We start from the raw sequence: 24733 nt of genomic DNA, 5'->3' as shown, positions 1-24733 counted from the left end.
ACTTTCCAGGTAGGAAGTGCAGCCTGGCACAGCCAGGGATGGGGAGGAGGCGAACATACAGGACAAGTCTTTTCCTATGTGGCCAGGGGATGGGGCACCCTCGATCTGCTCGTCTCCTCTCACCCCAGCAGGGTGAGAAGGAAAGAGATCCAGCCCTGCTTTGACATCGACTTGGGTTCGATTCCATTTCGCCCAAGTATTAGCTGGATGACCTGGGGCAATTTGCCTAACCCAACTCTTCCTTAACTACAAAACGTGAGCCATCCGTGAGAACATCAGAGCAGGAGAGCGATGGGACCTGTCCAACTGCTCAAGAGTCTATGAAACATCTCTTACGTGTCAGTAGTGAAGCCAGCCCTGAAAAGCGTCAAGTGAGATGCATGGCACATAATGAATATTCAATACATGGTATCTTTTAAAAAATATGTCATTCTGATTTCAAAATGGGTTCACTATGAGATTATAGAATACACAGGGTGGTGGACATATTTTTCTGCTCAAGCACTCATCTCTGGGGAAGCGACCCAGCCCAGATGCTCTAAAGACTACGTGAGCGCTGGGGCACCTGAGTGGCTCAGTCAGTTAAGTGTCCAACTCTTGATTTCAGCTCAGGTCATGATGTCAGGGCCATGAGATCGAGCTGGGCCCACACTGGACTCCACAATGGGCATGGAACCTGCTTAAGATCCTCTCTCTCTCAGGATGCCTGGGTGGCCCAGTGGTTGGCATCTGCCTTTGGCTCAGATCATGATCCTGGGATCGAGTCCCACATCGGTCTCCCTCCTTCTCTCTCTGTGTCTCTCATGAATAAATAAATAAAATTAAAAAAAAAAAAAAGAAGAAGATTCTCTCTCTCCCTCTCTGAAAAAAAAAAAAGGAAGACTAAGTGAGCACTGCAGAGGCTCCTCTGGCCACCATGGAGGCAGAGCCGATTGGAAAATGAAGCCAACAAGAAATAAAGAGCCAAAGACGTGGTGACATCATCTGAGTCCTTGGGTCCAGCCTTACCTGAAGCTGGTACAGCCTATAACGTTTAAGCCTAAACGTTATAAAAGCCAATAAATGCCCTTTCCTGAAATTGGATCAAGTTAAATTTCAGTCACTTTCAACTAAAAAGATCTGAGAAGGATAAGACCGCTGTGTTTAAAAGAAGAACCGCCCATAGTCCCACAACCCAGAAACACCATCCCACAAAACACTGTAATTTTTCTGGTCCTCCCAGGTTCCACTGTGGTGTTTTTTGGTTTTTGGTTTTTGGTTTTTGTGTGTGTGTGTGTGTGTGTGTGTGTGTGTTTGCTTTGTTTCATTTATGTGCTTTAGGGGTGACTGGGATAGTTCTTGTTAAAATAAGAAAACAGTGTTTCAAGCCAGACCCCCTTGTACTTGAACCCTGGTTCTGTCCCTTCTTTAGCTGTGTTGCTTTGGGAAGGTTCCTCGACCTCTCTGATGCTTGGTTTACTCATATATGCAATGGAGGTGATAACTCTAGCAGGACCCCATATCAAGTAAATATTCAAGGGGGAAAAAAAAAAGAAAGCAAGCCAAACACGACATGGTGTTCGAGTGCCCCACCTTCTCGGCCCCCGGTCCTCGGGAGGAGCCCTCCAAGTCCTCATGCACACGATCCAGCAACCAGAGCAGGAACTCCAAGGCATCATGCTGGGCATTGCCTTGGAACTGGGAGCCATACTTGGACACAGCGTTCTGCAAAGAAAGTAGAAAACCAGATGGTCAGTAGAGTCCCTTGAAGAACCAAGTCAGGGCCCGTAAGCACCAAGCCTGCCAGGGGTCACTAGTGGGCCCTGATCGGGGCTGACAACGTGGAACACGAGGTGAGAACTTTCTGGGCTGAAGCCTGCTCTTTGGGGACAATGTCCCCAAATCCTATCCTGGTGTTCTGTATGGAAGGCACTTTCTCCCTGCATCCCCCCACTGGAAAGATTGCTGACATAGGTCCTGTCCTTGGAAACCCCACAGGCCATCTGGGCTGAGTATGTGGATGATCTTGTCTGTTGATTGCGAGGGTGTTTGCTCCCACTGGGCACTCAGTTCCCACCACTGCCACCCATGAAAGCATCCCTCCCCGCTCTCCTACTCTCTCCCTGGGTGACTCATCTACTCCCAGCCTCCCCCCGCCCCCCCGTGAAGTGGGCTGTCCTAACATGCACGCGGCTCCCTTAACTGCCTCCTCCCAGCAGATGTGAAATCAAACTTCTGTGGTTAGATCCCACGTTGCCTGAGCCAGTCCTGCGCCCCGTTCGTTCGTAAACATTTGTTCAGGGCGGACCATGTGCCAGATACTACTGTAGGGGCTGGAGTTACAACACTGAACAGAACGCACAGGAGGCCTGATGCCCACTAAGCTCCCTCGGCCCTCCTGAGAAATCATGCCGCAGCTTTGTCATCTCCTACAGGGATGCACATTCCAGGTTGTTTTGTTTTGTTTTGTTTTAAAGTTTATTCCAAAGGGTGATATATAGACATATGGACATTTAAAGAATTCAAGACATAAAAAAAGATGGTCATGAAAAGTCTTCCCTCCACCCAGCCCCCATCTCTGCCCCAGAGGGAGGCCACTGGGCATTTTCTCAAGCATCTTTCCAGGAAACATTTTTTTTTTAAGATTTTATTTATTTATTCATGAGAGACACAGAGAGAGAGGCAGAGACACAGGCAGAGGAAGAAGCAGGCTCCCTGCGGTGAGCCCAATGCAGGACTCGATCCCAGGACCCCGGGATCATGCCCTGAGCCAAAGGCACATGTTCAAATGCTGAGCCACCCAGGTGCCCCAGAAAAGTTTTTTTTTTTTTTTTTAATGCACGTGCTAGCATGAGGATCTGAGATTAAGCAAATCCCCACTGCCCATGTATGCACACATGCAGGTGCACAGAGTACATTCTGGTTCTTTGCCACCACCCCCCTTAGATGCAGCCGGGCATCAAGCCCCACCTCACACAGGGCTGCCCTCGGCTCCCACTAAATGGAGCAGTCTGAGCTACGGACCCACATGATCCTCACCATCGCCAGTCAAATCTAATAGCCTGGGCATTTTGCTTTTTCTTCCTCTAATCCTTCCACTGGGATTTAAAGAAAACTTTGGGATATGACAAAGCAAAATTCAAGATTGAATTAACTGAAATACTGGCTCTGAGTCTTTATTCCAGTCATACTAGTTTGTGGCTCACTGGTGGATCCTTTGTGGTATTCTTCCTCCAGACTTCTTTGTCCTTTGACCTCCAGGTATGGCTGCCAGATTGATTGATTGATTGATTTTTTAAAATATTTTATTAATTTATGTATTTACTCATGAGAGACACAGAGAGGCAGAGACACAGGCAGAGGGAGAAGCAGGCTCCATGCAGGGAGCCCAATGGGGAACTTGATCCCAGGACTCCGGGATCACAACCTGAGCTGAAGACAGATGCTCAACCACTGAGCCACCCAGGTGCCCCAGGGCTGGCAGATTTAGCAAGCAAAAATACACAGTGTTCAATTAAGTTTGAATTTCAGGCAAGCAGTGATCGCTTTTAGAGTAAGTACGTCCCATGCAATACTTGGAATATATTTACGCTAAAGAAGTTATTTGTTGTTTATCTGAAATTCAAATTTAACTGGGCATCATGCAGTGCATCCTACCTGGCCACCCATCGCCTAGCCACCCTCAGTATCCCACTATCTCTATTCTTAGTACCAACATTCCTTCCCCGGGGGAGCAGCTACCTCCAACTCAAATTCTCTAAAACCAGCTCTTCCTCTTAACATCAGTGTCCTTTTTCAGATTCAAAAATTATTATTTTGAGAGAGAAAGACAGCAAGGGAGCACAAGCAGGGGGAGGGGCAGAGGGAGATGGAGAAGCAGGCCCCCACTGAGCAGGGAACCCAACACAGGGCTCGATCCCAGGACCCCAGGATCATGACCTGAGCCGAAGGCAGATGCTTCACTGACTGAGCCCCCCAGGCGCCTTCAGAGTCTCTCTTGAACCCACATTGGTCAGCACCAAGCGTTCTGGAAGCTGGTTCCCAATCTGTCTCTGTGTCCCTTCATAGAAACCCATTCCCGCCAGAGTCCTAATTGCTGAGAACCCAGAAGACAGCACCTCCTGGCAAAGGAGCCCAGCCCTGGGACTTTCCCTGTGCCAGCCCACAGCCCATTGGAGAACATCATGCCTCAACTCAAACCTCCCCTAACTCACCAGCGAACAATCCACCCTGCTCTGGTCTGGCCCCGTCCATATTTTTCACTGCCCTCCCACATATTTCAAAGCTAATCGAGCCACTCAGGTGCCCCCAACATATCTTGCCAACTCCACACTCTACACCTTGATGTCCTATTCCTTTGGTGAGAAATCCATCCCCCTTTTGCTCATCATGTGAGTCCTTTAAGATGGACACTCTTCCTCTTAGCCCAGTACTAAAGCCATACAACCTTTCCAGAAAGAATGTGAGGATTTTAAGAAGTAGACAAGCTAGGCCCTTGGAAAAGTCCTTCTAGAGAAACAGTAATTTCACTTTGGGGGATCTAGTAACAGGAAATGAGAACTACAAGCAAACTACAAACTGCTACGTACTAAAGTTTCCTGGGGAATACTTATGGCACACTCAGATGGCCTGAAAAATTATGCTTGAGGAAATGAGAAGAAAATAAATGATCCTATCATTTTTTTGAAAAGTGCAAAAATATGTATTTGAGATTATCTGATATATATGTATTGCTAGAAAAGACCAGAAATACATGGCAAAATATTAACCAATGGTTATTATAGGAGGATGAGACAAGTGGTCTTTTTTTTTTTTTTTTTTTTCATTTGTACACTGCAAATTTTTTTACACTGAATTTTGTTCTTTAGTATTTTTCGGCTTAGAATGGTCTCTGGCAGGTATTTTAGAGTTCAGGGTTTTTTTTCGAAATAACTTGACCTAGGGGCGCCTGGGTGGTTCAGTCGGTTGGGTGTCTGCCTTCGGCTCAGGTCATGATCCTGGGGTCCTGGGATAGAGCCCCTGCTCTGCGGGGAGCCTGCTTCCCCCCTCTTCCACTTCCTGCTTGTGCTCTCTCTTTCTCTGTGTCAAGTAGATAAATAAATTCCTTTTAAAAATTAAAATTAAAAAAAAGAAAAAAAAAAGAACTTGACCTACTGGTTCCTGCAGAAGACACTCACACAGAAAGTCTATGAAAATGTGGCCAGGGGATCCCTGGGTGGCTCAGCAGTTTAGTGCCTGCCTTCGGCCCAGGGCGTGATCCTGGAGTCCCAGGATCGAGTCCCACATCGGGCTCCCTGCATGGAGCCTGCTTCTCCCTCTGCCTATGTCTCTGCCTCTCTCTGTGTCTCTCATGAATAAATAAATAAAATCTTTTAAAAAAAGAAAAAAGAAAATGTGACCAGAGCTGTATTAAAGTGAAATCCTCCCTTGGGAGAAATGGACAGAAATATTTGCTACTTCTACACTGCAGCCTGACATAGCTCGCTCTGCATGTGTGCATGCCTTTCTCCCTCTCAACACTGATCATTTTTAACACACCTCTTACACAATGATTCCTAGTTATTTCATATTTCCGGTGCTTTTCGGGAATGAAATCTAATTTTTGCACACTCCAAATGGTTATCACTTTTGATTTTCTGTCTGGTTTCTGATCTCGTTAGTGACCGCCATCATGCTACAATATGGATTTCTAGACTCATCTAGCCATTTCCTTTTTCTGTTCAATCTTTTTTTATCCCATTTCCATTTCGTGTCTTACTGTTTTGTCCAGAACTTCCAAAATATAAGAGCGATGAAGAAGAATCCCTGCTCGTAAAAGGCAATGCCTCTAGTGCATCACGTAAGGCATACTGTATGTCTAAAATTGTAGGTCTACAAGTGATGCCTAAGTACATAAGCTAAGATAAACTCCAGATGGCTGAAATCCTTAACATAGCCATGAGAAAACTTAGAAATACATAACACAGAATCTTTATCAAAAGGTATGACGTAAATAAATCTACAACTTCTAGGATTGGGGATGGGAAGGAGTGAGTTTGCAGAGAGTGTGGCGAGTTTAAGGCTTGAGGAACTCACAGAAAACAGAAAAAGGAGTATTGAGACCCAGGCCGAAGGGACAGTCAACATGGACACACAAATCCAGGAGCAGTCTCACGACTAGTCAAGAAGCTCTTAACCAAAGAAACCAAAGAAAAATGAGATGCTATTTCTTTTTGTTCAGTAAGTTGAAACATTACACTTGCTGAGATTAGCCTTTAACTGTTCCCAACACTGGAAAAAAATGATTACCAAGTGATGTTCCATAAAGATGTTAGGTAATGCTAACCAAGGCAATCATCCTGCAGCATAAATGTATCAACAATTCACTGTATACCTTAAACTTACACAGTGTTGCATGTCAGGGATAGCTCAATTTTTTAAAATGGGTGCACTGCACTGTACCTGAGTTATACGCCAATAACACTGATTCAAAAAGAAAAAGAAAACATATAAAAATATAATAGTCACATCTTTGCTTTGACCATGTAAGTCCACTTCGAGGGAGCAAATTTAGGAAATGGTCAGAGCCAAGGACAATGATTTGGACTCAAGAATTTTCAAGACAGTGTGATAACTAGAAACCTGCACAGTAAATGTCTCTGCAGGGACTGGTTCATATAATGAAATACTACAAAATCATTTAAAATTGAGTTCTACAGAATGTTATAAAGGCCAGGAGAAAGTCTTAGGACAATATTCGCATGAAAAAAAAGCAGGATACAAAACTAGAATTTCCAATATGTAGATGCTCTGAATGAAACACGGCGATGTTTATGAAGGTTGTCTCTGGAGGGTGGAGTTCCAAGTCATTTCTTTATATTTTTAGCACCTCCCGAGTTTTTTTTCCTATGCACATATTTAATGATATCATTAGAAAAGCAACATGTCAACGTGTCATAGATAATACCATCGGCGGGATTTGTTAGGATGTATTTATTCATGTGTTGTTAAAAGAGGGTGGTTCTACTGTCTGCATGCTGGGTGTCTGGGAGGTCAGCAAAGAGGACACCGCAAAGCCATCCCATTTGCATGGCTGGGGTTGGGGTAACTCACTCTAGCATGCTGGTCCCTCCTCTATTCCCCTCTTCCTTGGCCTGAAGCTAGCAATGCCTCCTCAAGACCCAACTCCTTCCTGAAAACCATCTGCAGCTTATCCCCAACCAATTCTTCAGCTCCTCTCCCCGGGGACAGAGGCTCCCATTATTTATTTATTTATTTTTCCATTATTTAATTTATTATTTTTTAAAGATGTTTATTTGAGAGCGAGCAAGCGTGACAGCATGAGTGGGAGGAGGTGGGGGGAGAGGGAGAAGCAGGCTTCCCATTGGGGTCGATCCCAGGACCCCGGGATCATGACCTGAGTCGAAGACAGAGGCTTAACCGACTGAGCCACCCAGGCACCCCTTCCGTTAATTTACTTAATCTTGCATTTATCCTGCCTCACTCACAGAAGGTCCCTCAGCTCCACCTGCCAGAGAATGCACATCCCCACCTTCCCCTGTCCTTAGCTGACCTCTCCTGTTGACCTCTCCTGACCGCTACTCCTCGTGGGACACCCCGTCCCACGTCCCGCCATCGATCATATCCTCCTGCCAGACCTGCCATAAGCACTCTGTATATTTTTATTTTCCAGCTCTTGTCACCAGCTCTGACCACGTGCCTGTGCTATCATTTCATTAACATCCACCTCTCCCGCTAGACTGGGAACTCCTAGAAAGCAGCCCCAGGGGGGTTTGTACTCAACGCTTCTCATGCATTCCAAGTGCCTGGCATAGTGTCGGGACTATCTGTCGGGTGAAGGGATGTTTCCTCACCTGGATAATAAGGGGAGCCTACCTAGATATCAATCAGCAGGGTTTATTAAAAGCCCAGATCCTGGCATCCTCTGCTCCCTCCAAGCCTGGCTGCCCCAAAAGTCCCAGGAAACCTCAGATTACATCACCCTCATTAACAATTAACAAATGACTATCCTCCAGCTCCCCCCACCCCCCCAGGCTTTCAAGGAGCTTCCAGGCCTTGGGGATTCGAGAGCAAGAGATGAGATAGGAAATCCCAGTGAGTCACGGAGAGCAGTTACTTATCTGGAGGATTTTTTTCAAGCTACTCCTGTCTCTCCCACCGTAGCAGGAACCGCATGAGAATACACCTGGCAAGAGTTAAGGTATACACACATTACCTCTCTCCCTCCTCCAGGTCTCTGTAGGTGAGAAACAATAGAAATGACAAAAGCTTCCTGGAGGTCTGGCACTGTTCTTAGACTGTACAGAGAGAGAACTCATTGAATCCTCCCAATGACCTGATAATAAGGTAGGTACCATTATGGTCCCATTTCGCAGATGAGGAAAGTGGAGGCACAGCGGGATTTGGTAACCTGCTCGAGGTCACAAAGCTCCAGAGACCCTGCTCTTAACCACTACACCCTACGGTGGTCCCTGCCATCCTAAGATTTCTGTCATTCCGGTTACTGCTGGTCAGTCAGCCTCATAGGGAAGCACATGATCCTCCCGACTTAGGTCAGAAGACCAACCCCGCGACAATGCCTACATCCCTTGCTTCGCCTCATCACAGACATGTGATGACCTCGTATCCTTGCAAGAAGGGTGAGTACTGTATACAATATTTTCAGAGAGAAACACCCATTCCCGTAACTTTGATTACTGTATATTGTTCTAAGTGTTCTTTTCTGTGATGAGTTATTGCAGTCCGTGTCTTAACTGGACCTAACTATAAATTCAGCTTTATTGTAGGTAAGTATGTATAGAAAGAAATATAGTGATTATGTAGGGCTTGGTACCACCTCTGGTTTCAGGCACCCACTGGGGGGCTTGGGATGTACCCCCCCCCCAAGCATAAGGGGGGAAAGGACTACTGTACTGCTTCATTATTAAGAAAGTGAATGTTGCCCAAAGGGGATACTGAAGACACCCATTTGACCCACTGACTCCTGCAGAGCACTGCTTCCGTAGTGGAAGTGGGAGAGCGGACAGGGGAGGCTGGCACGCTGCGGGTCACATGGCGCGGACTGCTTTTCCAGGCTGAAATTCAAGAGCGGTGATGCCTGTGGAATGAACACTGACAGGTTCCCCTCCCCCAAGAACAATCGCTCGTCTATGGGGAGCTTCAGCTGGCTGCCCAGAGCTGTGGTTTTTTCAGCAGGAAGCAAGTCATGTGCATCAATTATCAGGAACTCTGTAATCCAACTGGGATCCCAAGTGTGCCGCTTAACCCTGGGTGATGTGACATACATAACTTCCAAGGCCTCATGACCCTACAGTGTACTGTAAGTAGACCCTGATTCTGGGGGGCCAGTGAATGCAACCTCAAACCCAGGCGTGGTGGGCGATGTAAGTGCACTAAAGGATGCCGTCTCCAAGACAGCATCCCCACTGCCTCCCCCCATCACCGGGGGGGGGGGGACCTCAGTGGCACTCAGCACAGTACCTGGCCCATGGATCTCAGCTCCCACTAGGTTTAGAATAAAACCCACACTCCTTACTACTGCTTCTTAGACCTTGCATGATCTGACCAACGTCAGCCACGCCCCACCGCTACCCTCCCTGGGCTCCCACCACTGGTTTTCCTTCTGTGCCTGCAGGCCGGCCCCTGGCGCCTGTGCTGGCTCTTCCCTCTACCTGGGTCACCCCTAGACCTCGGTCCGGCCGCGTCCTACTCATTGGGATCTCTGCGCGAGCATCCCCTCCTTCCTCCGAGGCCCTGGCCTGAGAGTCAGGCTCTCCACACCGCACCCCTCCAGACTGGGAAGTGTGGGTCCGAGGCGGTAGGACGCCGCGGGGACCCGAGGGCCTTCAGTACTTGAACAAACGTTTGTTGGGTGCACAAATGCTCAATGCACTCCATGGAACCCGCTCCTCCAAACACACACACACCTGGGAGAAATTCATAGAGCAGACGTTTGCAAGCGGTAGCACCGCAAGTTACCTCCGGACGAAGGCGGCGAGCCGAGCTGCAGCCCTGGGGCCACCTCGCCCGAGGGGCGCGCGCTGCGGCGGGGGCGGCCGGGAGGAGGGCGGCCCGGAGGAGGGCGGCGGGGCGGCGGGCGCTGCCTACCTTGAACTCGGCGGAAAGTTGGGGCGTGTACTCGCGCGTCCAGAGCGCGCGCACCAGCGCCGCCAGCTGCTCGGTGACCTCGGCGCGGCCCGGCGCCGCCCGGTAGCGCCCCAGCGCCAGGAACTCGGCCAGCAGGTCGGTGTTGCTGAGACACTGCACCACGGCGTTCATGAAACAGGTGTTGCCGTGGTTCTTCAAGCCCTGCGCGCCCGGGGGCCGCGCGCCGTCGCCGGCCGGGGGCTGCGGCTGCGGCTGCGGCTGCGGCTGGGGCTGCGGCTGGGCGCCGGGCGGGCGCTCCTCCCCGGGGCTCCCGCGCGCGGCCGGGGCGGGGTCCGGGGCGCGGGCGAAGCCCCCCTCGCCGTCGCCGTCGCCGTCGCCGTCGCCGCCGCCGTGGCGGGGGCCTGGCTGGGGCCGCGGCCGGGACGGCGAGGCCCCCGGGCGGGAGCGGCTGCCCAGCGCCAGCAGGAAGCGGCCGAGCAGGCGGCGCAGGGAGCGGCGGCGGCGGGGCCGGGGCGCGGGCGGCCCCTCTCCCTCCGCGGCCCCCGCGCCCGGCTCCATGGCTCCCGCCCGCGCGCCCCCGGAGCCGAGCCCCCGCTCCCACCCCGCCCCCGCAGCGCCGCCCACCCGCCCTGACCGCCGGGCAGAGGCGGCGGCCGCCGGCTACCTGCGGGCCAGGTGTGCCGGGGCCGGGCGGAGGCGGAGCCAGGGGCGGGGCCGCCCCGCCCCGCGCGGGAATCCGGCCGCGGGGCCCGCCCAGGGCAGCGCCGCGGCGGCGGGGAGGCGCTGGGTCCCCGCCCTTCCTCGCGCCCCGCAGGCCGACGCCCGGATTCCCTCCCCTTCCCGCCAGACTCCAACCTGTGAAACTGCACGGGGGTGGTACGCTTGGAAGCGCGCGGTGGGTCGCGAAGCCCCGGCTATAGCCTGAGGTCCTGGAAACCCTCGGAGAGGCGCGCACCGGGCAGGGACCCGCCGGGGAGCGCGCCGCGGGGTCCTCCCACCTGCCGGCGCCGGCGGGGGCGCCCCACCTGCTCCCAGCGCGCCCGCACCGCGCGGGAGGCCTTCCCGGGTCCGCGACCGGGAGCCGCGTGGGGCCCCGGCACGAGTCGTCCCGGATGGTTGTGGCGGGTTCGTTTGAACTGCAGGCCCGGTCAGGAGTCGCTTCCCCGAGACTTGCGAGGCTCGAGGCTTCACTGTCCTGCTCCAGCTGCTGAGAAGCCGGCGCAGGGAGGATCGCGCCGGGACCGAGGCAGAGGAACCGGAACTCGACCCGGCTCTGCGGCCGGCCCAGCCCACACGCGGGCTCCTTCCAGCCTCGGGGTTTGCTCCCCGGGACGTTTTCAGGCTCCCGGGCTCGCCCGCGGTGCGTTCCCCTGGCCGGTGTCGGTGTCCGATCAGAACTGGCCTGGCCTTGCCCCGCCCTTGGTTTCCTGGGTGACCCCGGGGGGCCTCCTCCGGTCTCCTGACCCTGTAACTGTCAGGTTTATAATTAATCAGGCAAAGTCTTGCAGGAGATTTTCTCATCAGTTTCTGACTCAGAAAGACCTCCGCAGGATGCATGATCCCATCAACGCCCTGAAATGTTTGCTTATTTGAGAAGTAAGTGATCATTTATTAAATAACTGCCTTGATATGTCCCCAGGAGGTGACCTGATGCAGAAGAAGAGGACGATGACGACGACGAAGAAGAATTACTTAAAGGATAAACAACAGGCTTAGAACAAAAAACGTATGCTGTGAATTGGAGACTTGAAGTATTTCTGGAAAATGCCATGATTTACTCTCTCTTGGAAAAAAAAGATACCCGGTGGGATGATTAATACACAAGGTCCGTTCTCTTGCCTTCCCTTGCCCAGAAAAGCATCTGAGAAATTTCACCTTTGATGATTATCCCCAAGATCCCCAAGAACCCATGGTTTCTTTGAGAAAGCACCATAATTCATGTTCAACCGTCTTCACTGGCAGGGATTCTGCTGATGCTTTAACATATTATTTCACTTCTCAAAATAACCTTTAAAGCAGATATTCTCACTTTACAAAAGGCCAAACTCAGAAGGTTGGATGGATGGAAGGCAGGGAGGGAGGGAGGGAGGGAGGGAGGAAGATCCTAAAATCCTACCCAAGATCTGGACTCAGACCAAGTCTTGCCCCATTGCAGCTTGACCAATGAAAAGCTGACCCTCCTCATTTTTAGAGAATAACAGTAGTGCAAGCTGTAGACAAATTATGCAGAAGGGCTGTGGGTTTTGCAGTCACAGGACAGATATTATGACAGGAAACCAACAACAGGGAATTTATAATAAAAAACCTTTTAATTACACTCTGGACAACTTATTCTTGAACACATTCCAAGTTTAATATACAATTTAAGAATACAAAATGCATCCTATAAAGAAAAAGGGAAACTTAACGTATTTTGAGTAAAGAACAAAATCCCGGATGGGAGAAATAAAAAACCAGTCTTGGGAGTTATCTAAGGTCAACTTTCAATAGAACCCTACGCGGTGGTGCATCCCAGAAATCTCTGAGGCCTCATGAGGTAAATGGGTACTTCCATCTCAAAATAGCTCCATCAGCACTTACGCTAACGATGTACTGATTTCCTGGACTTATCCGGATGCGGGTGATGTTGCCACTGTGTCCCACCCCGACATGAGTCACTTCACCCTCGTTATAATCCCAAACTTTGACCAGATGGTCATTTCCACCTGAAAAAGACAAACAGGTATATTTGGCATTGCTGCAACAGAACAGGGAGAAACAGCCTTGATTTCGAGTAACTGGATAATTTACAGCACGTCCCCCGTGTTCCAATTTAAAGGGAGAAAAATCTGTATATTTCTCTTTTCCTTGATTATAAAAATCTAGATCTGCTGTAGTAAATTTTACAAGAAAGAAATATAAAGAGGTGACATCCTTCTTATCTCACCACCCAGAAATAACACTGATTAACTATTATGTTATTAATAACACTGATTTAGTTCCTTCCAGTCTTTTCTCTACAAGTATATGTGTATATGTATATATATGTGTGTGTGTGTGTGTTTGTATATGATCACAATGTGTGGTTTAATATCATGCCATAAGTAAATGTGTTTATGAAACTTTAATTCATTTGGAGCATTTATTTGTTAATGTCTTGAAGAGTCAGGGCCCAGCAGGAAATGATCATTGATGGTGTCAGAAGGCATGTTATATGGTCCATGCCCCCTGGAAATGCTGATTTAAAAGCTGACATTTAAGACTGCAGTAGGAAATAACAGAGCAAGGCATGCTGGATAATCCAGACCATTTCTGTCACCGATGCCACCACCAAAAAAGGAAGCAATGTAAGGCTCAGCTTTTATGTGTGCCCCCCAAGGCTCATGGGCAGACGTTTCCTCCCACTGAAGCGTGACTTCTGGATCTTACTTTCCTGGCCACTCGGGCTGCAGTGTTCAGGCCTGAATCTGAATCACAGGGGCCCATAGATACTTTTGTCATCACTTCCTGTTGCCTCCCACTTGGGAGTTCTATGCTCCCATTTACATAAGCAGGGCTTGGCTTTCTTTTCCTACCCCAGGACTAACCTGTGACAAAGTGCACTCCTTCCAGGGTAATATCCATTCCATTGATTGACCCAGACAAGGAGCCTTCCAACTCTCTGATTACGGACCCATCAAATACTTCCCAGTAAGCAATCTAGAATTCAGAAAAAACAGCCATCAGGCCAGATTCGGCTCAGTGGCAGCATCCGTGCCATGCCAACAAAAAGATGGTTCTAACTTTATATAGAAGGGTGGCAAAAATACACCCTGGGATGATATATCGGCTGAAAATTATAAATAGGCTCAAGCAGGGGGTGGAGAAGGCATTTTCATATTTTTAGCACTGGTTTTTCAATTTGCATTCTATTTAGAGAGACGGTGATGTGCCAGTAAGCCCGGATTGTGACAGAAAGTGCTTTTGGTGAGAAGAAGCACTTGGAAGTCGGGAGCAAGCTATAAAAGAAGGCCTGGTGAAAGGGAAGCAGCCCCCTCCAGCTGCTTGGGGAAGGAGCAGCTCAGGAGTTGCGCAGGCTCCGCTCTCTGCGGCTGACCACCCCCTCTTCCTCACTCCATCCTATCCCCAACTTTCTCTTCTGCCTCAAAGCAGTGAACCCCACCCCCACCCCAGGATGGGGTCTAGAGGTAAACTGACAATATGGTCCCCTCCTGGGTTAGGGGGGAGATTTTTCTCTGAATACTTTGCTTTTATACTCTTTGAACTTTGAACCTTATAAATGTACAACCTCTTCAAAAGAGAAAATTTCTTTCTAAACAAAGCACTTGACCAGGAATCAGGAGTGTGAATTTTGCGTGCATTTCACCTCTTCTTATTTTGTGTTGATAGAAATTTGCTGGGTCACAATTCAGGTCGTGAGGCCAGGAATCTGTATTATTCTGAATCTAGCGGGAAATTGTATGTGCTATTTTTAAAAAAAAGTTTTTAAGCTATCTTATTGATTTCTATTGATGCTTGGTCACTTTAACAAAAGGTTGTTTTCATAGTAAAAGCATAAAGGAATATAGAAGCATGCCCGAAATCTCGTTTCTCAGGAATCACACCCACTTAGGCAGCTGGTGCCTGACGGCCTGCTCTTTTGGCCAAAGTCAGAGTGATCATCTGAGCAGCCTTAAGGCGCCTTGGCTTTCCCTCAGGCTTACCCTCTGCTGGGATGGTCTTCCCAGAGAGCTAAGCAAGGTGAGTCCTCCACCACTCAGACCTCAGCTCAAGTGTCACCTCCTTAAGGAGACCTTCGCCAAGCATCCTAGCTAAAGCAGCTTCCATCCACTGAGCCAGGATTGTGTGACCTATTCTTCCTTTTTATCCCTTTCACCATCTGATGTTGTCTTGTTCACATATGAGCCCGCTGTTCAGGGACATGTTTGTTTCCATGTGTCTTGTCCAATCCATTCCCTCCTACCTACGGTCACTACGGAAAGTTGGCCAGCTCCCTGACAGCAGGGACACTGTCCTGTCCCCAGGCCTCATGGTGGCTGTACCGATGTATGATTTATGCTTTGAATATTCTGGTGACAATTCTCAGATGAGGACAGTAGCCTGTTTCAAGTCTCCTAAACTCATAAACCATCCCATTCTCTGGAATGTGGGGAAACATGACACAAATCTGGAAACTTTATGAACCACGTATAATAGCATTTATGGTGACATCATGATTAACTTCCTAATATCCTTTCTGCCCCCCTTCCAAGAGGAAGCCTGCTTAAGCCAGAAGTGAAATGGGTTTGAGGAGTGGGCAGATGAAAGCCAGTTTGGGCATACAAGACCCAAAGGAAGTACCAAGGCCAACCTACAGGAACTAGAACCAAGCAGAACTCTGGGTGCTCCCCCTAAACATTCTGTGTCAGGCAAACCCTGGCCCACACAGGTGGCATTTCTTAGGTTTTTATGACAAAGTATCTTCAGACAGTAGTTCCCAATCACCTTGGCAGCTTAAACAGGGAAAGACCCATTCCTAGATTATTTATTTATTTATTTATTTATTTATTTATTTATTTATTTATTTGTATTCATTTGTGAAAGCACAAGCAGCGGGAGGGCCAGAGGGAGCCTGACGTGGGGCTCGATCCCAAGACCCTGGGGATCATGACTTGAGCCAAAGGCAGACGCTAAGCCACCCAGGTGACCCTATTTTCTTTTCTTTTTTTTTTTTTTTTAAGATTTTATTTATTTGACAGAGAGCAAGCAAGCATGAGTGGGGTGGGGATATGCCAAGGAAGAGGGAGAAGCAGGCTTCCTGCTGAGCAGGGAACCAGACATGGGACTCGATCCCAGAACCCTAGGATCATGACCTGAGCTGAGGGCTGATGCTTCACTGACTGAGCCCCCCAGGAGCTCCCTGCCCCCTCTTCCTAGATTCTATCTTTGGTGTTGGGGGAGCAGAGAGAGGTACCTCTAGTATTTCTCCTACAATATTTTTATACTTTCAACTTTACTTTTTCTGTAGCTGGTGGAAAGATAAATATACAATCTCTTCTTTGATGATCTCAAAGTCATCTCCAAGTCTGAATTAGAGGAATCCAAATCCATTAATTGGATGCGCAGATAACTGGACTGAGTCCTGGCTGGTCTGATGTGGCCAGGAGGGTAGCTGACACCCCGGCATCCTTGCCCTTCCATGTGCCTCTCTCCTGAAGCCTTTTGCTTGCTCCAAAAGGAAGGGTTCCCCCCAAAAGAGGAACCAATCTTCACCCAAGGCCAGGGACTCCTCAGCTAAGGAGATTTGTTATAAGTTGGTGAAGTAGAGAAGAGCATGTCATTCCACTTGAGTGTAGTCAAGGGGACAGCTGGTTTGGGCAATCTGGTTCTAGGCTCAGAAATGCCCTAATAATGAAAACCAGTACTTAGCGTGTAGCTACTATGGGCCAGATTCCCCGCCATCGGCATTACACAGGAGCATGACTTTAGCGCTCACGGCAACTCTGTGAGATCAGCCCTTTACAGACAAGGAAGCAAAGACACCAAAAGGTGATGTAGCATTTGCAAAGCGGAGCAGCTGGTCCCCAGCAAGACTGTGCTCTGAACTCCTAGGGCTCAACCCCAGAGCTGCTCCCTCAGCCATAGCACCTCACTGCGTCTGCCCTGCACCAGAAGAGCCCTGACTCCTGCCGGGAGTGTTTACCTTTCTGTCTGTCCCGCTGGTGATGATCTGGAACTCTTCCGGGTGGTAACAAACACACTGGAATAAGGTATTTGCCAGGATCATCTGATTCCTCCGGAGACGTCTGAAATTGAGACACAAAAGCCGTGAGGCTTGACTTGCTCTTCCCTAGGAGATGTATTGTTCAAAGTGGATTTGGTGCAAGCGGGAGTTGCTTTGGTTTATCTATCCCAGACAGACTTCCTGCTCCTCTGCAGGCTCCACTTTGGCATCTCCTCAGCACACCTGTGGGGCACTCAGAAGACACCGGTCTGGCCCTTTTCCAAAGACAAAGCACGGAACTGCAGGGGAAGCCTCAAGTTCCAGCAAGAGTGGAGTGGGAGGGGCTGAGTTCAGAGTTACCCTGCTGCCTTCCACACAAGCCACCTTATTCTTGAGGCCACCATGTGGAAGTAAAGGTTCCTACCATCTGAGTGACACAGTGTGGGGATAGGTTTTTATTTTTATTATCTTTCTTTAGACATTTTTTTAAAGATTTTATTTGAGAGTGAGAGAGTGAGCATGAGCGGGGTGAAGGGCAGAGGAAGAAGCAGGCTCCCCGCTGAGCAGGGAGCCCGATGAGGGGCTTGATCCCAGGACCCCGGGATCATGACCTAAGCTGAAGGCACCCCCTTAACTGACTGAGCCACCTAGGTGTCCTGGGGATGGCTTTTTAAAAATCGATATTATTGAGCTTCACCTTTAAGGATTTGGATCTAGCAGGTGGGGATGAGGCCCACAGATGGGCGCTTTTCATCAGCATCCCAGCTGATTCTCATGTGCATGACGGTTTGAAAACCACTGTGGTAGCTACCATGCTAACAAATATGTACATACATGGCTTCTCCCCCTCGGGAAATGGGTGGCCATCTCACAGGCCAGCCTCCACAGGCTGAAAACATGCACCTTCTGCATGGTTTCTTCTCAATATGGCAGTTTTCAAACCTGGCATCTGGGCTGGCCACTTTTTAAAGATTTTAGCACAAATTAGCCAGATAATCCTGCAATGCAGCAGGCAGGCTTCAGGGATTTTTGGTGATCACAAACAACCCATGGATATCACTTTAGAGACGCCCTACCTGGGACGCCTGGGGGGTTTAGCAGTTGAGCGCCTGCCTTTGGCTCAGGGCATGATCCCGGGGTCCTGGGATTGAGTCCCACATCGGGCTCCCCACAGGGAGCCTGCTTCTCCCTCTGCCTGTGTCTCTGCCTCTCTCTCTCTGTGTCTCCCAAGAATAAATAAATAAAATCTTTAAAGAAAAAGAGAGAGAGGGAGAGACGCCCTACCTTCTAGTTCTGTGTGTTACCAAAGGGGAGTTCAGGTGTAGGCTAAGACCTCCCGCAAGTGTGGTCCTTGAACCAGGGGCATCCCTTTGGAGCTGGTTAGAAATGCAGAATCTCAGGAGCCCCTCTGGACCTACTGAATACAAATCTACATGTTAACCAGATCCCCAGGTGGTCCATGGGCAGGCACATCAAAGTGAGAGACACGCAGGACCAGGAGGCAGGTTTCTTTCGTTTTTGTTTTTAGTGTATTAAATAAAAAGTGTTCTGCATTTGCATTAATTCCCATTCTCTTCTCTCCAGTCTAGAAAGTTCCTTATTCTCCTGTAGTACCTATATCCATTCCTATATTTAGATCTTTTTTCTCCTGCTTCTACACTTATCTGAGTCTCTCTAAGGTAGTTATGTGCAGAGGCAAGGCATCTTAGGAGTGATAAGAGAGGTTGCCAGGGGAGGAGGGAGTTAGGGGAATAGGGCCTAATTCTAAATTAAAAAACACAGCTGGGGCGCCTGGGCAGCTCAGTGGTTGAGTGTCTTCCTTCGGCTCAGGCCGTGATCCTGGGGTCCTGGGATCCAGTCCCGCATCGGGCTCCCTGCATGGAGCCTGCTTCTCCCTCTGCCTGACTCTCTGCCTCTCTCTGTGTCTCTCAGGAATAAATAAATAAAATCTTAAAAAATAAAATCAATAAACACAGCTAAAATGCTTATGGTAAAAAAAATGAATATTTTTAAAATAAATAAATACACACAGCTAAAATGCTTATAGTAAAAAAAAAAAAAAAATCACCCCTGAAAACCTTTTGTGGACTCCCAACAATAAAGTCACACCAGTCCTCCACTTCCACCCTGCATGGCTCACTCTGCAGAGCTCACTCTGGTCTTGGTCACACTGCATGGCACAACAATAGGAACTGCCTATGACGTTACTTCCCTCTCCCTTTTTGCGGGGTGGGGGGGAATTCTTAGGATTGCATTCATATAAGTTCAATCATGCTTCGCGGTGTGTGACCGGAAAGCTATTTGCCCGTGCGTCCAGAATCTTCTAAAATCCAGCCCTTCCGGGAAACTGTATCCCTTCTACCAGCACCCATAAACCCTGAACAAACCCGTAAACATCAGAGGAGTGGCTTCAGATGGACATCCCCTGATCGTTGCCTTAAAGATTTCTAGTCTTTGTTTGAATCTTCTCTCAAGTTCCATAAAAATGCTGGGATTCCTGGGTGTGTATCATGTTGTCCTCCCCACCACGGGTACCTACACCAGGTCCCAAATGATGCAAGTGCCATCCGTGCTGGCAGTGACACATTCCTCATTGTTCTTCTTCACCCTAATGCAAGACACGGAGGATTTGTGCTCTTTCAGGGCCTCTTCCAGCTTCTGGGTCTGGCAGCCTATCTGCCACACCCTCACCTGGAAGCCACAAAGCACAGGCTTTCAACACAAACTTGGGACTTGAAGGGGTTAAAATATATACATTTTTTTCCATATTTATATGCTTTTTCAGCTCTACTGTACTCAACTTATTTTAAATTTGCAGTTCTCGTCTCCGTTGAGTGGGGCGGGAATGAAAAGCTGCAGAGCAGGAATATCCTTCCATGGAGCCAGGAAAATGCTACCAATAATCCTACACCTACATCTACTTATAAGGCTGAGAAATTTATCAGACACCTGCTGCTTGCTAAAGCAAGTGAAATAGCATATCTGCTCAGTTCTGCTGAGCATCACTCTCAGACTTCTGGTGCCATCAGGAAAGCTCTTGGGTGCCCAGAGCCATATTTAAACTTCACATCAGCTGCTCGGGCTTAATGGTTTTCAATTGATGGTTCCCAACCTTATCAAAGCCAGTACCCGCTTTCTACAACAAGTATATTCTGACTGCCAACCCCCTGCTATCGTGAAGTGAAATTCATAGATCATTGGTTCTACCCACAAAATTTCAAAAATGGTCAATATGATGCCCCAACTGTAATAAAAGGGGTACGTAAAAGGGAAGTCATTGTATGGTCCTGTAATAGATAAACATTCTGTCACAACCGTACCAGAAAGCATAATAATGTAGTCAGATGCTTACACTTTCTCATATCGAGCATGTTGGACTTGTGGAAGGTATGAAGAGCAGAGATTATCTTGCTTGAGTAACATAAGACAATACAAGAATACAAGAATAGTATCAACACCCTAGAAACTAGGGTTAGGATAAATGGGCTAACTTATTTGTACCTGAAAGGGGAAAGTAGCCATAAGCAAAGTAAGAAAAACATCCTAAGACGTTTCCTTAGTAAGGAAGATGGGGAAGCATGAAGTTCTCCCAAATGAGCTGTGTCTGAATAATTCTCTAATCTTGTAAGCCACTCTGTGTGGAGGCATACATTCAGTCTTTAGCAAGAGTAATACTCAAATTTTCTAACTCATACGATATGGGCAGCAGCCAAACAGCACCCAGGCCTGGAGCTTTGGATGTTCTGGGCATTAGCCTTTAAGCTGTGGGACTGCAGGGGGTTTAGGGTATGTTTGCAGGGGTAAAGGGAGAGGGGGTAAAGTGGTGGGACTGGGGTCTTTGCAACTCAGGCAAGGTCATTTACCAATGAAAATGGAAATACTTGAGTACTTCGGGAACTGCTGAATTCATACCCGTGCACACCTGCTGACAGCAGCCCTGGTCTCCAGCACTTAACAATGAATGTCTTTTGGAAGGAAAGTCCATAATAGCTGAGTGAGGAATGGGAGGAAGAGCTGATGTGGTGTTCTGAAAAGACTGCCAAGGGCAATGAATTTGTAATGTCTGATTTCTTACAGCAGCTCTCATCAGCTGGGGCTCAGTCCCCTAGAAGCAGATGATCTGGTCCAAGCCAAGTTTGGGCAGGGGCAGGGCAGATGCCCCAAAAGGCTGAGGGAGCTAGCAAGGATGCTGAGGGTGTTGACAACAGCATGACTGAAGAGCTAAGGGAAGGGATCAAAGCCCTCGAGGGGGTGGTAGGCAGAGAGCAGGGGAGGGTCCGAGGCTAGAAGGGTCTATGGAGCACCTGCCACGTGGCTAGTCCACGTGGAGATGTGCTCTGAATGCAAAATGCACATCAGATTTTGAAGACTTGGTACAAACCATCGCAAGACATCTTACTAATCAGAGTCTTGATTGTTTATTTTCCATTTATATAGAAGAAATGGAAGTGCAGAGAGGTTGAAGAGCTTGCCCCAGGTCACACAGCTGGAAAGTGGTGGAAGCAAAATTTGTGGCCAGTCTGACTCCTGGAGCCCAGACACTCAGCCTAGAACCTGCTTGGCCCTCAACTCTGCTAAAGGCCTCATGAAGATGCTAGATCCTTCTCCACTCTGATAAGTTATTCCTATAATTGCATGAAGATAAGAAAGGAAAAGAAGATGTCCTCTCTTGAGAAAGGCAGCCTTGGGTGGGGGATGCAGAGAAAGCCGAGGTGGGGGGTGGTGGTGTCTGGGGGAGGCAGTGAGAACAATGTGTGAATGGAAGATGTTTCAGGCTCCTGCCAATGATGGGAGCGAAGGTCAAGTGTGACGATTCTTAAATAATGGTCACATATCTGGGTAGATGAAAGAATTGAGTCTAAAAATAGCATTGCCTTTAAAAGATATGATGGAGACAATTTATGTAACTATAGTCTTTGAAGGAGAAGAACAAACAAATCCAAAACTCTGGCAAAATGCTCACCTGATTCATAGCCCGATTCTGTATAGAATGCTTTCATGTCTGTATCTTGAATGTTCTTTCATGAACAGGTATATCTATCTGTGTGTTTGTGTTATTAGAGTTTTAATTTACAATATATTTTAGGGTTTCTTCAAAATCCTACTTTGGTTCTGCCTGACTCCTAATATAGGTTAAACACACACACACACACACACACACACACACACACACACACACACACAAGTAAGTAGCTTCCTGTAAGGCAGTTGCTCTAAACTAGGGGCTATTGCCAAAAAAAAAAAAAAAAAAAAAAAAAAAGATTCTGCCTTCAAGAACAATACCTCCCCTTCCCCACCGCCGCTGATGACCCGTTTACAGTCACTGGTGGTAGCGATAGCTGTCACTCCGATCCTGTGGGCATTGTTGATGACATACATCAGCCGGCCCGTCTCTGGGGCGAAGGCCCGGATCCTACCATCGTCCCATGCTGGTGTGGAAGGGAGACAAGAGAGAGGCAGGATCAGTAGGCCCCTAGTCTTGGTGCCGACTCTGGCTCTCCTCAATCATAAAGGAGTCGGGACTGGGGAGCAGTGGTGGTGATGGGGGAAGGTGGCCAGTCCCCCCCAAATGCCAGGAATCATATCCCTCTTGCCCCTGACTCCCCAAATTGGCCACACCTGCCTGTAGGTGCACCCAACCCCAGGAGAAAACGTTTGGGGTGGGGAGGAAGGAAGGAAGCCAGCTCCCACTGCTCCTGTGGGTTGCAAAACTTGTGCATTCAACCAGCTAGCTGATATTGGTTGCATCTGGGTAGAGAATTTAACATCTCTAAACACATGTTGGTTTCTTACCCCTCCCTCTATTTTAAACCTGATGCTCCTTCCCTGACTCCTGCCATCTTCCCCATCTCAATAAAAGTTGCCATCATCCATCTAGTTGTCTAAGCCAAGAACTTCAGAGTCATCCTTGATTCTTCTCTATTCCAACCACCCAACTCCACCCAGCTCAACCCAACTTCCAATCAATAAACAAGCCCTATAAATTCTACAGTTAAAAAACATCCCGAATTTGCCCACTTCCCAATCCCTCCCTCCACTGGGCCTACCCTCAACTAAGCCACCAGCATCTCTCTCCTGGGGGATTGTAACAGCTTCCTCCCTGGCCTCAGACTCTTGCTCCCTTCAATCAATTATCTATGCAGGGTCTGGGTACACCCCTTCAGGGACCTAGCAGTGAACCTAGAAGTGGCATGAATAGAGGCAGGGAGACCTGGTAGGAAGCCACTAGAAGAGATCTAAGGGATGGTGATGGCTGGGACAAGAGTGGAGATGATGAGAAGTGCTCTGTGGTGAGCGCCATCTGTGGTGAGGCAAATGCTGAAAGCCAAGAGCTCCTGGTGGCCACTGTGTGTGAAGACATGACCAAAGGAGAAGCCAATGGGGAGGAGACAGAGCCAGGGAAAGAGGAAGTGAGATGAGCTACTGATATCACCATTTCAACAGCTGCACCTAAGATCCACTTGAGGGGTGCCTCGGTGGTTCAGTAGGTCAAGCGTCTTGACTTCGGCTCAGGTCATGATCTTGGGGTCCTGGGATCAAGCCCTGTGTCAGGCTCCCTGCTCAACACAGAATCTGCTTCTCCCTCTGCCCCTCCCCTTGCTGGTGCTTGCCTGCACACTCTCTCTCTCAAATAAAGTTTTTTTTAAGAAAGAGAGATCCACTTGACTTTTCCCTGATGTGAACAAGTGAATTCACTTTTTGACCACTGGGGAAATTTGCATATGAGTTGAACCTAAGATGATATATATTTATATATAAATCCCAGGACCCCAGGACCATGCCCTGAGCTGAAGGCAGATGCTCGCCAGGTGCCCCAAACATAAGATGATATTAAGAAATTATTATTTTGGGGATCCCTGGGTGGCTCAGTGGTTTAGTGCCTGCCTTTGGTCCAGGGAGTGATCCTGGAGTCCTGGAATCAATTCCATATCGGGCTCCCTGCATGGGGCCTGCTCCTCCCTCTGCCTGTGTCTCTGCCTCTCTCTCTCTCTCTCTCTCTCTATCTCTCTCTGTGTGTGTCTCTCATGAATAAATAAATAAAATCTTTTAAAAAATAAACTAAAAATAATAAAATAAATTTTAAAAAGAAATTATTATTTTGTAGGAAAATATTACTCTTAGCAATGCAAACTAAAGTATTTGGAGGTGGAATATAATGGTGTCTATGATTTACGTTAAAATACTTTGCTGTGAGAGGATCAATTGAGTTAAAAGTGAATTCTCTTTGAGGCATAATATAGTTTAAGTCGGGCTTTTATCTCTCAAACAACTGAAAGGGTTCTAACACATAGGTGCCCTGCACTCACCAAGGCTTCAAAATCCATCTGGTAATAGAATGACTAAATTCTCTTATGAAAGAAAAAGCCACACACTATACGCAGCAATGTCGGGGGCAGAGAAATTGCTTTCTGGTCCTTCTGAGCTCAGAAAGTCTCCCAGCTGGAAGGGAACTCCACAGAGAGGCTGGACTGGAAGCAGCGGGAGGCCACTCCAGGTTGTCCATATGGAGAGGCCAGTAGAAGGAACAAAGGTCCAAAGCCACCGCCCGAGCCCACTGCAAAGCCCAAGGATGTCAACATTACCCGAGATGATGCTCTTGCCATCTCTCATGAAATCGATGCCGTGGCAGGTCATGTTGGGCACAGTGATCCGCAGCAGCTCCCTGTTGGACAGCGTGTGCCACACTCGGATGTCTTTCTTGGCACAGGTGGCAAACAGCTCGGCGGTGCCACTGCAAAGGAGCCACCGTGAGAATAAAGAGGTGCGGCCATACAAGACGCACACTGATTCTTAGGTGCACACTTGACTCTCAGATGTTACCGCACCGGGACATCGGGAACGGTGTCTTGTAGCATCAAGTATCTCAAAGCCTGATGGCCTTACAGAAACCTTGTGTAAGATGGCATTCAACGCCCACAAGTCATCTGTGGATCATCTCTTGCAGCCCTTTGCCCGGAGGAGACA

The 24733-nt window shown here is 48.5% G+C and overlaps 2 protein-coding genes across 4 annotated transcripts in view; both read right to left on the bottom strand.

Moving 5' to 3' along the window:
• The window catches only part of USP43 (ubiquitin specific peptidase 43), a 50445-nt gene extending 39704 nt beyond the window's left edge, over positions 1 to 10741 (bottom strand). For both annotated transcript variants that reach the window (XM_026005685.2, XM_072730348.1), the window contains exons 1-2: positions 10087 to 10741; positions 1573 to 1704 (exon numbers count right to left, since the gene is read on the bottom strand). In XM_026005685.2, coding sequence (XP_025861470.2) covers positions 1573 to 1704; positions 10087 to 10644 — 690 coding nt within the window. In that variant the 5' untranslated portion in view covers positions 10645 to 10741. The remainder of the gene's footprint in view (positions 1 to 1572; positions 1705 to 10086) is intronic.
• A 1676-nt stretch (positions 10742 to 12417) lies between these two features.
• CFAP52 (cilia and flagella associated protein 52) overlaps positions 12418 to 24733 on the bottom strand; it is a 40860-nt gene continuing 28544 nt past the window's right edge. For both annotated transcript variants that reach the window (XM_026005500.2, XM_072730349.1), the window contains 6 exons: positions 24352 to 24500; positions 22052 to 22197; positions 19308 to 19459; positions 16748 to 16850; positions 13653 to 13764; positions 12418 to 12791 (listed from right to left, as the gene is read on the bottom strand). In XM_026005500.2, the coding sequence (XP_025861285.1) occupies positions 12616 to 12791; positions 13653 to 13764; positions 16748 to 16850; positions 19308 to 19459; positions 22052 to 22197; positions 24352 to 24500 (838 nt within the window). In that variant the 3' untranslated portion in view covers positions 12418 to 12615. The remainder of the gene's footprint in view (positions 12792 to 13652; positions 13765 to 16747; positions 16851 to 19307; positions 19460 to 22051; positions 22198 to 24351; positions 24501 to 24733) is intronic.

The sequence above is a fragment of the Vulpes vulpes genome, chromosome 12 (genome assembly GCF_048418805.1).
Source record: "Vulpes vulpes isolate BD-2025 chromosome 12, VulVul3, whole genome shotgun sequence".
Classification (NCBI taxonomy): domain Eukaryota; kingdom Metazoa; phylum Chordata; class Mammalia; order Carnivora; family Canidae; genus Vulpes; species Vulpes vulpes.
The sequence above is the reverse complement of the archived record's forward strand: the minus strand, read 5'-3'. Positions and strand labels throughout refer to the sequence as shown.